Source organism: Vombatus ursinus, unplaced genomic scaffold, assembly GCF_900497805.2.
Source record: "Vombatus ursinus unplaced genomic scaffold, bare-nosed wombat genome assembly UNPS02009573.1, whole genome shotgun sequence".
Taxonomy (NCBI): Eukaryota; Metazoa; Chordata; class Mammalia; order Diprotodontia; family Vombatidae; genus Vombatus; species Vombatus ursinus.
In genome coordinates this window covers 12,142,597-12,157,769 of record NW_020949351.1, presented here as the reverse complement: position 1 = coordinate 12,157,769, position 15,173 = coordinate 12,142,597, and the positions used below count along the sequence as shown (strand labels likewise).

Here is a 15,173-nt window from a genome sequence, read left to right as displayed (position 1 = left end):
GTGTGTGTGTGTGTGTGTGTGTGTGTGTGTGTGTGTGTGTGTGTGTGTGTGAGATGATCAAATCTACACTTTAGGAAGATTAATTTGAAAGCTGAATGGAAGATGGATTGGAGTGGGGAGAGACTCAAGGCAAGGAGACAAGTGGAAGGTTATTGCATTAATCTAAGCATGAAGTGATGAGAACCTGCACCAGGGTATACACACCTGAGAAGGGTGTGTATACAAGAGATATTGTGAAAGGTAAAAATGACAAGAGTTGGCAACAGATTGAATATGGTGGATGAAAGAGTGAGAACACCTAGTTGATTGGAAGTATGGTGATGCCCTGGAAAGTAGGGAGGTTTGGAAGAGAGAAGACAGGATTTTGGGGAAAAGATTATGGATTTAGTTTTGAACATATTGAATTTGTCTATGGGGCATGTAGTTGAAATAGGCAGTTAGAGATGTGAGACTGGAGGTCAGGAGAAAGGTTAGGACTGGATAAATAGATCTGAGAATCATCAAAACAGCATAGAAGGAGAAAGAGAAGAAGGCCCAGTACAGAGCTTTGGGGAACACTTACAATCTTGCATCTTGAGCTGCCTTTTGAACATCTCAAATTAGACATCCTGTAGACATCTTAAACTCAGCATGTCCAAAGTTGAACTCATTATCTTTTCTTCCAAATTCTCTCCTGTTCCTAACTTTCCTATTACTATTGAGGGTACCACAATCCTTCCAGTCCACCAGGCTCACAATCTAGGTGTCAGCCTTGACACTTCACTCTTCCTCACCTCCTTTCTCTTACATCCAGTTTGTTGCCAATGCCTGTCAATTTTACCTCCATAACATGTCTCCCATATGGCCTCTTCTTTCCTCTGACACTATCACCATTTTGGTGCAGGCCTTCATCACCTCATGTCTGGACTATTGCAGTAGTCTTCTGGTTGGCTCTCTGCCATAAGTCTTTACTCTAGGCCATCATCCTCTCAGCTGTCACAGTAATCTCCTCAAAGCACAGGTCTGATATTGTTACTACTCTCTTCTATCCCATTCAATAAACTCCAGTGGTTCCTTCTAGGAGACTTTGATTTTTAGGATCAAATATAAAGTCTTCTGTTTGATTTTCAAAGCCACTCATAACTTGTTTTCCTTTCCATTCTCCTTTCCATTTTTCTTACATCTTATTCTCCCTTCACTGATGGCTGAAGGAGTTGGGCTAGAAGCAAATTTGATGGTTTGAGGAACACATTATTATTTTCAAGGTTCTCCGTTTCAAGGCCCTGAGTTGTCCCCATTGGCATCTGAAGGGAGATGGTGGTGGTTTAAGTTGCTTGGCAAATCCCTGTGACTGGGTCCCTGCTACCAGGGCCTCCCAATTGGTTTCAGCCCTACTGAATTCATAACCCTGGAGCTAAATTGATCCACTAACCCTAGTCTCTTCTCTAGCTGGGACCTCAGATCCTCTTTTACAGTACTCCAGAGTAGACTGAATTTCAGTCTGTACTTAAATCATTCTCTACCTCAAAAGACAGTCCATTTCATTCCATTTTTACACACTTTTTTTTAATTAGGAAATTCTTCCTTTCATTAAACCAAAATCTGCCTTTCTGTAAGTTCCTATGAGACTATATTTATGGGGCCAATCAAGATAAATCAAATCCTCCTTCCAGATGAAAACCCTTGAAATATCTAAAGACATTGGTCATTTTTTGCCTGTTTTCTCAATCCTGAGCTGCTTCAACTAATCCTTATATCATCTTTTCTAGTTCACTTTTTTTTTTTTAACTCTGTAAGGTTCTGTTCTTTGGATAATGATGAAGGTCAGAAATGTTAGTTTAAAAACAATCTTGGATCCAAATAGATGGTGAATATATCTTAAGGAAGATGTGCATTAGTTTTCTAGATACACTAAAGTACCCTAATGTACTGAAAGAGAATTTATTGAGTGGATTTTGCTTCAGGTGGCTGTACATAATTCTGCATATGTTATCAGAACATAGCATCTTTACATTACTTAGATTAACCTGTGGCAACAGGAATGATAGCTGATATAGTCAGCAAACATACTATAAAATAACCTCATGACTAGTGTTCAGTATTTAAGCACCTTTTCCAGCACTCTGTGATAACCTGGTAGACTAGAAATATTGATACTTCCCCCAAAGTGAGCAGTTTACAATCTGCTTTCAAAAAAAATCAGCTTTTGTATATTTTGTGTATTTTAAACATAAATTTAGTGAGGATTTCCAGATCTTGTGAGTTGTTAGGGGAAAATGAAAATGTCTACTTTTTTTTTCACCACAATATTCAAGATTATTCTGTACAGATTTATAAGCTATTTGAAAAGCAAATCAATTCTTATTTTCAATGTATATTAATATAATTAAAAATTTTATAGTAGTTTTAAAGAATTTGGTTTTATGACTATTTCTAAACTATAAAAATCTATATTATTTTAAAATTGTTTTAGGGTTATGCAGACACAGAAGACGCCTTGGGCAACTGTATCCTCATTCTGAGTGAAACAAATTCTGAGGGCGGAGGTGGGATTCTCCCAGAAACTTCCAGATTAAAGTCTATATTTCGGCTCTTGCTATCGAAAAAGCAATCGTAAGTAACACTGTTTAGCTACAGAAAATGCAAATTTCAGCAAAGTCTGGCTAATCTCCTCATGGAATTAACTGGCTTTATTAGTTTGAGGATATAGATTCTAACTATAGTAAGAGCCAAAGAAAAATAAAGGAAAATCTTACTTCATTATATCTAGCGAAGAACATTGATAATAAGATGATGCTGCTTTTAATGATTTTGTGGGTCATGTTTCACATGTATTTCCCTGTTATCTTTAATTACATCTGTCTCTTTTTAAAATACATTGTTTTATGTTCTTGAAAGCATTACTGTGTTTGTTTTTCGAGAAACAAACAGTTATTTTGTTGAGCACCAGAGACATTAATGAGAACAGAAGCACACCTGAGGATAATAAGAAATTGCATTTATATAAAGCTTTAATGGTTTTAGAATTTTATATGTATGTGTATGTTATTTTATTTGATATAGATACTTTGAAAACATTCCCATTAAAGACCTATCGATGTTATATTTCATCCCTTTATTATTTCTCATCATGATTATATGATTCATCTAGTCTTCTATGGCCTTGAATGTTATATTTTATATTATTGTTGTGTAAGCAAGTCATAACTGGCAACATGCTATATACCCTAGAAACTTATACCCTGGAAATAAACATCTTTCCATTAACCTTTGGGTCACTTGTAATCTTTTTTCTTCCAAGGGTTTTTCTTCCCTGATTTACAAATTGCTGATGAGGAGATAGATTTTTGTAGCAATGAGCATTTTGGGATCATTAAAATAGATTCTTGAATGCTATCTAGTTTAGTCTCCTCCTTCTACTTAATTCTATGTCCAATTTAATTATCCATCTGCAAGATTAATGTAAGTTTAAACATGCATTTTTATTGGTGACTTGGGATGAATGCACAGATGGGGTACTATCAAATTTTAGATTTTAGGAACTTAGAAGGGATAGGTGAAATATGAGGCTACAGAACCTGGTTGTCACAGAGAACGCATATTTGAAAAAAAAATATTATGGTCGTGGCACATCTGGATTAGAATGTTCAGTTCTGGGCATAGTAGTTTAAGAAGAGCATTGGCAAATTGGACCATGTCCCAAGAACGGCAATTATGATATTGTAATAGTAATATATTTCAGACTGTCTGGAGAGAAAAATGAGATAGATGAGGAGATCAGGAACAAGCCTAAAACAGAGGTATGGTGTAATTCTGATGGGGGGGAGGGTGTTGTGTGTCAGTTATCTGAAAACCTGTCAGAACTCTACCAAAAATAGTAGTTTATAATTTCTTTGCTCTCAAGTTCAACCTTCAAAAATGTGGAGAAACCAGTCTTGGGAAATTTATTCTGCATCTGGTTTTGACCAATAAGGTGGAAATTATAGAAACCTTGGGGGAAATGACTTTGTCATTTTGGAGTTTGTGATAGAGAAGAAGGGAAAAGTTGGGAATAGTCTGATATGGACCTTTGATTTTAAAAGAGCATATTTCAAAGAGTTCTGAGGAAGATTGTCTAGGATCATAAGAAGCAAGTTCTACTTATGAAGTTAGCCCCAGAAGAATGGGAAATTCAGAAAAAAAGAAATTCTGAAGGCACAAAGAGTAACAATTCTGATAAGGAAGAAAAAAGTGAATTGTTTGAATTTACTGATAGTGATGTATAAGACAAATCAACCAATGTGTATTTTTAAAAGATATGGACAAAATATGGAATCGAGGTGGCTAGATGGGACAGTAAATACAACTATGCCTTGGTAAGTTCAAGTAACTTCTCCATATAAACCACATATTTGTGTCCCGAAAGAACTGGCAGATGTGATTGCCAGGCTACTGTAAATAATCTTTAAAGGATTATGAAGACTAGGAGAGGTACTGCAGGATTGGAAAAATGGAAAAGATTATCCTGGTTTTCAGAGAAGAGAAAGAAAATGAAGTTTGAAGATTTTGTCCCTTAAGTATAATTTTGATTCTATGCAAAATTCCAGTTAGTAAAAGTCTGGGAAAGGAAGCAGAGATCACGAAGAAATAGCATGACTTCATTAAGTTCAGGTTAAGCTGATTTTATGGAAAATGAATTTTTAGTTTTGTCTTAGGCTTTAAAATATGTAATTTTATATTTGAGGAGAGATAGATTAATCCATAATCTATTCCAAATATGTGTAATTGAATCATGGGCAGCTAGTTGGCTCAGTGGATAAGAGTGCTGGGTCTGGAATCTGGGAGACTCATTTAGGTGAGTTCAAATCTGGCCTTAGACACTTGCTAGTTCTGTGAACTGGGCAAGTCACTTATCCCTGTTTGCCTCAGTTAGTCATCTGTAAAGTGAGCTGCAGAAAGAAATAGCAAACCACTCAAGTATCTTTGCCAAGAAAACCCCAAATGGGATCACAAAGAGTTGGACATGACTGAAAAACGACCCAGCAACAAATGAATCACATTATATTAAGATTATTCTATAAATTATAAATAATCTTACTCTCATGTAACATGTAGACTCAGCCTCATTTTTCATGCTCTAGACTTGTAGATCAAACATTTGGTTGAGTGATATAGGGGAAAAGAGTATAAATCCATTTGGGCCCCAATTTCCAAATTACTATGAATTCAGTTGTTAACCTTGACTAAGATGTTAATCTCAATGGTGCTGATCTGCAGAGTTGGAGGAATAAAACTAAACCTCAGCTAGATTTAGGAGTGAAGTGAAAAAAGAAAGCAGGAAGAATAAAACTGCAATCTTAGACAGCTGATTTTAATTTGCCTGTACCTCATTGGAGAAGATGTCCTTAGATTGGTCTGTCAGGTGAAGACAAAGACCTTATGGAGGCACTTATGGCTTTTTTCTGCTTGGCATTTTACAGAAGAATGCTAACTTAAATTCTCTGTTGGAGAGGACAATAAATTTCTAATACACAAAGATCCTAACAATGGGAGAAAGCCTTAATTATTCATGTAGTTATGTATAATGTTTGTATGTACCTACATATTTCCCAGCAAGCAATATCAGTTCATTTACATTCACCTGGGGAAGAATGGCACTTGTAATTACACAGTCCTAAGAAGCAAACATGTCTTCATATGCATAATAAGGAGGGTCATAGAAACCACAAACCTGACAAAGTTGGCATTTAATAGTCCCTGTTCAAGATAAATATACTGAAGCTATTTTAACTGCATGCTATAATCTAGAAAATAAGCACTTACCTTTATGCATATGTTATAACCCTTTGTAATTGTGATATTGTATGTTTAATATATAATTTTGGGCAGAAAACATGTTTATAATAATATTTTGTGTCCTTAGGGTACGAGACAAAGCATTAAAGCTTTTAGCATTTCAACTAATGAATGAAGAAGGGAGAAGCACAAAACGTCCTTTCATAGATGCTAATCTTCTCTCTAAAGTAACCAACTTATTTATTGTGGAAAAACCTATTGACCTCAAATTGGATGACACAAGACAACCAATTATTAAGGTGAATCAAATATCATTTTGATGCATCTGTTTATGTGGTGTTTTTAGCTTTTGTTTACATATGTTGGAGGAAAGTTATTTATGATGTATTTTAAATTGCAGACTAGTCAGATACCATACTTTGTGTTTCCTTTCCAAGGGTCATCATTTGGTATGCTTAAATTAATCTTAACGTTACCTTAAATAGATTAGAATTCGAAAGGTAAATCTAAAAAAGTGATCTAATGCATTCTGAAATTACTTGTTAGGTTATCTGTTATTGGTCAAACATGTTACTATCAACCCTTTCAGGAAATCCAAGAGTTAATTGTATTTTTATTCTAGCTTTATTTTCCCTTATTATCTACTCTAAGTTCCTATATTTAAAATATAGAGAATAGTATTTTACTTTTTACATGAATTTGTTGGCTCTGTAACATATATGCATGAAGTTATAAATGGATGTCATGGCTATGTTTTATCTTGCATTCTGCTTGGAATTCCATACCTTAAAGCACAGGTATGTGTATTTCAGTGCTTTCTGTTTTGTATTAATTATTGGCAGATAGGTTAGAGACCACTGAATCAGATTTAAATTTAGCAGTTCAGGCCAGTGGACGGTATGCTAGGGACTGCTGGAGACACTAAGATGACTAAGATGTGGAGCTTATAATCTCGAGAATCTGAGGGAATTCTGATCCTCATTCAAGATATTTATTTGCTGTAATCAAGAACTGACAGCAGTAGTTTGTCATTCAGACTAAGGTAAAACAAGTGAAAATGAATACAGAAAATAAACTAACTAATTTGTAATTGCTATATACATACTTTGTGTGGTCATATTTTATAATACTGTTCATGTTTTGATATTCTACATAGATAGTATTATCACGTGGGCTATCACTTTTTAAAATGCTTAGTCAATCCTTCACATTTATGTCATTTCACTTTTTGGACTCTGTAAGGATGAAGAATAGCAAATCACTGTCCATTATTTCATATTATACTGATATGTTAATAACTTCGGTAGAATGGACAGTGCTTTGATATGTCATGCTAGCTTTCTTTCAAATTAGTATTTGAAAACCAGAATCCAAATACATGGTCCATTTACACTATCTACCTAACCTGCTCATCTAAGATATTTGTGAATAGACTCAATGGAAGAACTCAGCCATTTGGATTTAGCATTGTAAAGTTAGTTTAAACATGTAAGGGGATAATTATTTTGATATTTGTGAGATATAGTGAGTATAATTTTGTCCTTTGAAATTACCTGAATATATTTGGTTTCATTTTAACTCCATATTATTTCTTATTTCTTACCAGCTAATTGTTTTGGATAGAGAATTGTTCTAACGAGATCAAGGTTGTGAGTTTGACATTTACATAGGCCTATTAACTTTTCAGAGAAGATAATTTGTTCTGTGGTAATAGACTATATTTCTAACCATCTTGCTGGTATGACCTATTAGTCTCAAGAGATCCTGGGAGAGCTGGTAGAGCTCAGTAAGATAAGTACTTAATAAACCATGCTCAAAGGCAGCGTGGTATAGTGGAGTTAAGAGAGAATAGGGCAAAGACAAGAAATGTTATGGAGGTAGAAACAGTATTTGAGAACTGATGAGAATGAGTAGTTGAGCATGACAGTAATTCTGTGAACCTTTGTGACTGGAAAGTTGGAGGTGCCCTTGATAATTATAGAGAAGTTTGGATAACTCTTATCTAAGTATCTATCTATCTATCTATCTATAAAAATCTTTACATGTCAATATCTATCTATATATCTTATATATATGTATATACATTATATGTGTATGTATTAACACACACATAGAAACAGAATCATCTTTCTAGAGATGATAATTAAACTTATTGGAGATTGTGAGGTTACCAAGTGAGAGAGTATGGAGAAGAAAAGAGGACCCAGAGCAGAGTCTTGATGTATACCCGCAGTTAATACACAGTAGGTATGACATTGATCATGGATGATCATAGAGTAAAGGAGAATGAGAAGGAACAGTCAGATAGGTAGCGGAAGAACTAGGAGAGAACATCAAGACACAAAAACCTAGAAGAGTGCCTGTTAGAAGGAGAGAGTGGTCAACAGTGTCAAATGCAAAAGAGGTCAAGAATGAAGAGAATTGAAAAGAGTCCATTTAAATTGGTAGTAGAGAAGTGGAAACAGCACTGTAGGTGATCTTCGTAAAGACTAACTATAAAAGGAGGCAAGATCTGTAGCAAATCAAGGATGGTGGGATCTAGAGATTATTTTTTTTTAATGATGAGGGAAATTTGTATGTTTTTGTAGGCAATAGGAATTAATAGACAGGAAAAGCCTGAAGATTATGGGGTGAGTAGGATAATAGTGGACGATGTATTGGAAAAGACAAAAGGGTGAAGGAATCATGAGAGAATGCCCTTGGTTAGGAGAAAAGTCACCTCTTCCTCAGAGCCTGGAATAAATGAGGTAATTGTGGGAGATGATATCCACCTATGTCAAACTGTGTGATATTTAATCTCCTTTAGCTTCAGAGAGGGATAGCAGGACTTTTATTACCTATATCACAGGGTCATTTTGAGAAAGGACTATTGTAATATGAGTTATTTCTAGAGTTTTTTAAAAACTTCTTTTAAAAATATTGTTTTTATTGGTACCCTTTGTTTTTCCATATCATTCATATTTCCCCTTGTATTCAGACCCCCCTTTTCCCATCCCAGAGATCCATCCTTTATATGCCAAAGATTTTTTTTTAAAGAGAAGAGGAAATTAATCAACAAACCAATCAAAATATTTAAAATATCTGATATCATGTGCAAAATTCCATATCATTGGGTCCCTACCACTGCAGAGGAAGAGAACCAATCTTGACTTATTTAGGATCAAGCTTATTCTTTATAATTTTACAATATTTAGTTACAACTCATTTGTGGTTGTTGGTTTTTCCACTTAAATTGTTATAGTCAATTGTGTATATTGTTTTCATAGCTTTGCTTCACTTTGCATCAGTTCATACAAGTTTTTTTTGTGTTTCTCAGTATTCATCATATTTATTGTTTCTTACAGCAAGAGGATATTCCATTATGTTCATGTTCTACAATTTATTTAACCATTCCCCAATCAATGGACATTTGCTTCAATTTCTAGTTCTTTGCTATCACAGAAAGTGCTATTATACATTTTTTGGTGTATATGGAAAGTGAGTTATTATTAAACTTAAAAATATATACTCATGTAATGGTGGTGGTGGTAGCTATTACTGGAAAAGCATCTTTCTACTATCACCTTTCTATTGAAAGTCAGAGAGTATAGTGACATCTCCATTAATTTGTCCTCTGGAAGTTAAACTTCCTTATAAGGAAGGAGGCTATTTGAAACAAAACAAAACTCAATAAAATTAAGTGACATAAAAATCCTAATAAATTACGCTTATTAGAGTTTTCTGCATTCAAAGATACATATAAAAATATCTGTAAATTCAGCTTTTATATGCTGCTTTCAATTTAGGGAAAGGAGGGCAAATCTTAGACAAATATTCGGAAGTTTGCAGTTTGTGTCTCCTTTTTGTTCTTTTTTCTATTTCATTGGTAAATCCTTTAGGCCTCCTGTGTCCTCCTAATCTTTTAACCCATCCTTTCTATAAAAACTTGGAAAAATATGATATTATTCTTGTAATCACACTAAGCCTACTCCGTAGGTAAACTCAGTTTAATCCTCTGGGGAAGAGTTATAAGAATGGGCAGTACATGGTCTGTTCCTTGGCCCAGGCAGCCTCCAACTATTTTGGGGAGGACAAGTCAGGGCTTGATGCCCTACATTCCTATATAATTTCTTTCTCTAAAGTTTCTGATGGAAAAAAAAAATATGGCATAATATTATTTTTGTTAATAGGAATATTACTATAACTTGGATTTTTAAGGTAAAATTTAAAAAGTGATTAGTAGAATCTTTAGGAAATGTTGCTTAAAGTAGCCAATGTAATATGCCAGTTATTTACACTAGAAGAAGTAGACATTTAGAAGATAAGCAGAGAGAAGAAGCATAACTTTTTGTCTTGGGTCAAAAAGTTAGAACCATTGTCTTACGACTTAGTACAACGTAGTTGAAAAATGCAAAGATATTTAATGTTTTCTAATAATAAGGACATTGTAATTTAGTACTATATAAAAATAAATATGAAATTGAGTGACTCAGGAGAAAAGTAAATTTTAAAAAATTTTTGCTTGCAGAGTAATTATTAAAGTTGTATTTTAGAATTTTATTTGTATATAAAAATATAAATACATTTTTGTTCTTAGATGGAGACTGTTGAAAAATTGTATGGAGTCTTTACTTCTGAGGTTGTTGACCTACCTTTGAGGAAGTCAGCGTTAGAGCAATTAGCCATAATTTTTCAAGGTAACTAAATCTTGGGGAGTATGAAACTCTGGTTAGTTAGTTTTATTTTGTTGTTGTCTGGAATGGTATTCTTTCTACTTCTAAAAATCATTTAATGAATCTTTTTTCTTCTAAAATTATAGTGCCATTTTGATACTAGGCCATGTGTTGTGTTACCTTGTCTGGTACGTGTGATTTCTATTTTGCCATGTGATATGTGAGGAATTTCATCAAATCATCTATTCCTAAGTAGATTTACATAGGAAATATAGTAGTTAATATGTTGTACATATTTGTGAATTGATCTTGAGACAGCTAGTAAGATATTTTTTTCTTTAGCTTAGTTGAAGTATTATCAGTATGTAACCTTATGTTCTCTTCCTTCATATTAGCTATTATTAATTACTTTGCATTTATATTACTCCTGTCTCTAGAGAATAATTCTTCAGTACTGTTAAAAGTTGGTATCATTATTTATAGTGTTTCTAAGGAAGATTCTATTCCCAGCTGTAAATGAATTGCTTTCTGAAATTGCAAAGCTCGAACTGTTCCTTTGTATTATAGATCTAGAGGTGGGAGGGACTTCAGAGGCCACCTAGTCCAGCCCTCGCACTTTACAGATGAGGTGATTGAGGCCTAGGAAAGTTAAATTACTTGACTGAAGGCGCACAAGTAGTAAGGCCCTCCAGCTCCAGAGTCAGTGCTCTTTCCACTATACCACACTATTTTTTAGTCAATACTTGTTAATGCTTCATTAAAGTACTATAACGTTCTGTCAGGAAAAACTGAGGTAATATTGCCAACATATATGTTTTTTTTAATTGAAGAGATCTCCCATATAAAATAAATATTCTGTTTCATCTTGCAAAATACACTATCTAAAAGCAACTAAAATTTTTAGCTTTAGCAATAGGCTATGACATTGTACAAATATTTTAACCATATCTATCTTAATATTCAGTGTGTAAGTTTTTCCTTATTCAAGAGTCAATTATCTAATTGTTGGATTTTTTGGACTTTTTGTTTTCTGTTTTTCCTGTATGGCCTGACAGTGGGCAAATCAATGCCTCTGTATATATGTTTTTTTGAAATTTTGACAGAAATCTGAATTCTAGTGTGTGACTTAAGATTTATGGATATATACCTCCAGAAAGAGAATTATTGAACTCTAAATACAGATGAAGCATATTTGAAAATTTTTCTTTATCTTTATTATTTTATTTTGTTTGTGTTTTTTTTGTACAACGTGGCTAAATGGAAATATATTTTACGTGACTTCCTGTGTAATCAAAATCAAGTTGCTTGCCTCCTCATGAGGAAGGGAGGTGAGGGAGGAAGAGAATTTGAAACTAACTCAGAATTTTAAAAAATGATTGTTAAAATTTTTTTCATATTTACTTGGGAAGTATTTAACAAAATGAATAAAAATAATAATAAAAAAAAGATACATGCAATCCATGAAAAACTTGATTTGGCATGTTAAGAAGTAAATTGAAGTTATGGCACTAGTTTATACTTCATCTATATAAGGTGTTCTTTACCTGGAGTCTGTGAACTTACTGTTTTTAATATTTTGAAAGCTGTACTTCAACATAATTGGTTTCCTTTATAATCCTATCTATTTATTTGTTGAAAAACATTTTTCTGAGAAGGGGTTCATAGACTTCATGAGACTGTCCAAAAATGACACAGAAAAGATAAAGAACCCTGTAGACATATTCCAAACTTTGGAACCTGGCTTAATTCCTGGGTTAGAACTCAGAACACCTCAGTTACACTTTACAACTTATGGCAACTTTTGGTTAGTTTTGTAAAAAGAAGCCAGGAATTAGAAGACAAAGAGAGCTGTCATTTTGTGAAACTATTGAGTGAGACTGGGCTACTACATGGCAATACACAATATATTTTGTACATCTTTGTGACATTCAGCCACATTATCCTTCTTAGCAATTGTATCTTGAGTAGTAATTGGATATGATAAACTAAGGAGACTTCAGTTGAAATAAAAGATTTCTAGGAATAGCAAGAGTATGGACAGCATGGTGAAAAAGGTTTAAATAATATCTCCATGTATAAATGAACTATTTGAGAAGTAGGAACAAATAGACAACAAAAGTATATATTGGAAAAACAACAAATCTGAGATTTGTTTCTTTTCTTTGAAAAACATAGTTAATTTATGATGATAGGAATACTTACAAGTTTGAAGAACTCAACAGTTCTATATGTAGGTTATTTTTAGGTTAGATATTTAAACTTTACCTTAATTTTTAAGTAGCTACAAAATGTGTTTTTGTATTATTCACTAGTCTTACATTTCAGTTGTCCTTACCAAAAATATTAAAACCTCGTACATCTTTCCCTTAAAGACTCAAGTAAGCAAAGCATATTTAAAAGAGGAATTTAACTTTTGTTCCTTTGAAAAATGCTATAATAAACCTTTGTAACATTAAATTAAGGTTAAATTGGAAGTTAATGACAGTAAATTCTGAATAAAATACTATTTTAGACTTTCTGTCATTTTTTGTAGCTTGATGAGTTTTTATAATTTTCCTTCTTTTGTAGATATCAAAATGCATAATGTGGTGAACAAGATGGATTTAATTGATAATGTATTTTTTGTTTTAAATAAATGTGTCAGAAAAGATGGTGAGGTAAGTTTCCCTCTACCACTGTCTCTAAACTTTATTCCTCCTCCCTCCAAAATCCCACCATAAAAGCACAGCAAAATTGTATTTTTTTTTAGAGAGTGATTATTTTATTAATCAGATTTACTACTAAATGCAGTTGAATGTTCTCCATTATTTAGCTTTGAATTTGAGAGCCAACCTACATAGAAATCAATAAATAATTATGTTGGCTCATTTAAAAAATAATTTTTAAGTAAAGTTTATTTAAATTTGATTCATAATTGAAATTCATAGGTGAAAAAGCCTATGTTATATAATATTAAAATAGTTTATTTACTCTTACTAGAATATATGAAAATAAAATTACTCTGCTTTTTATTCTTGACTAGGAAATGGAATGTATGATATTACCATGCCTTACAATCTTAAGAAAACTTCTGACTGCAGATTCAGTAAAACGTCTGTCTCTTTCACAGGAGTCTTCTGTCTTATTCCTGTTATTCAGAGGTAATTAAAAGCTCTTATCATTAATATGATGTTACTTGTTGGTTAGAGAAATTTATTTATTTGGAGTTTAACAATTGTTTTCCTTTTTACATATATCTACATATATCTATATATATCTATATTTATATAGATATATATACACACACACATATATATGTGTACCTAATACACATAACTACTTACTAACATACATATATAAACTATCTACATATTTGTGTACATATATGTATATCCATATTAAAAAAGAAAAGTAATTGTTAAAATCTGACACCTACTAGGGCAACTTTGAACTCCTAATAATGAAAAATGCCTGATTTTCTAAAAAGCCCTAAGAGATGTCTTTACATTTTAGAAATGACATATTTTATGTACTTCATGAATTTTTTTTCCTTCTAATCCATTATTAAATTGAGTACTTTCAGTGTGTTGACTTTTGATCTGTTAAAAGCTGTAACCCATGTAGATGCTTTGTACGCCTTATACATGCACCATCTGGTATCTTGACATTTAAGTAGAGTCCATGCATATAAAGAATCACCGCTGCATCTGCTGTTACTGCAGTCTCTTCTGTAACCTCCATTTGTTGTTTGTTTTGTTTCTGTCATCAGATCCTGTATCCTCTCATTAGACAAGCAGTAGTATCACATATCGCCACCTGTAAAATTGGGAGCTTGTATGCCTTTCAGAATCATCAGTTGAGATTAAATAATCCTTATGAAATGCTTGGCAAGTCCTATAGCTTCTACTTTTATTGTTTATCATGAGGAAATCTATGTAGTCAGCTTTGAATGTTTAACCTGATATCGTTAGCTGGCAATTTACTTGCCTCATGAGCCTTCATTTTATAATATTCTTTTTTTTTTCCTACTGGATTAGGTCAATATATTCTATTTCTTCCTCATCTAAATAAGAAATGTTTAGGTTAGACAGATAACTTAATGTTCATAGGCTTATCAGTTTCTAGGTATTTGATAAGGATAAAATACAGTTCAATTGAAACAGGGTGGTTTCAGATCTTATTAATCTTTAGTTCTAATTTTTGTACATTTAGGGAGAAAGGACTTAGGTCTTTCTAAATGTTTTTGGTAAAAGTAAATCATTCCTTACAAATAGATTCAGAAATATGTAGATTCATGAAAATTGAGACTAAACTGTGACATTTTTAGTGGTCCTTTTACACAGTGATGAGTATATTAGATATTACGGAATTATATTACGTTCCTACCTAATAACAATAACTGAAATACTATAGTTGCGATACTATATAGATGTTATAGTTTTTCTTATTCTTGGGTCATTCATAACTTATTTACTGTATTCTTGATTTAATTCCTTTTAAACCTTAGGTTTGTGGGCCTTTGCTAATTTGGATGTTAGGGTTGATCTCACTTGCTTTTTATGTGGCCTAAAATTTCCGTAACTTAGTGGTCACCTTTCTTGTTGCTGGAATCATTTCTAGTGTGACTGGGTTCAGATTCAACTAGGTAAATAGGAAAACTAAAAGTCTAAGTAACTCTATAGACTTTTTGGGGTCTAGACATTGCTTTTTATTTTTTGGACTTTGAGATATAAATAATAGGATCATAGATTTAGAGCTGGAAACATCCTTTGAGGATATTTAGTTCAA

At 32.9% G+C, this 15,173-nt stretch overlaps 1 protein-coding gene across 4 annotated transcripts in view; it reads left to right on the top strand.

Annotated features, from left to right (window-relative positions):
* Nucleotides 1–15,173, top strand: part of RTTN (rotatin) — a 206,593-nt gene that overhangs the window by 48,606 nt on the left and 142,814 nt on the right. For all 4 annotated transcript variants that reach the window (XR_003568290.1, XM_027852445.1, XM_027852446.1 and 1 more), the window contains exons 17-21: nt 2,453–2,592; nt 5,882–6,053; nt 10,331–10,430; nt 12,975–13,063; nt 13,429–13,546. Coding sequence is in view for 3 of the 4 variants with exons in the window: in XM_027852445.1 (XP_027708246.1) it covers nt 2,453–2,592; nt 5,882–6,053; nt 10,331–10,430; nt 12,975–13,063; nt 13,429–13,546 (619 nt within the window). In the remaining variant the exon portion in view is untranslated. The remainder of the gene's footprint in view (nt 1–2,452; nt 2,593–5,881; nt 6,054–10,330; nt 10,431–12,974; nt 13,064–13,428; nt 13,547–15,173) is intronic.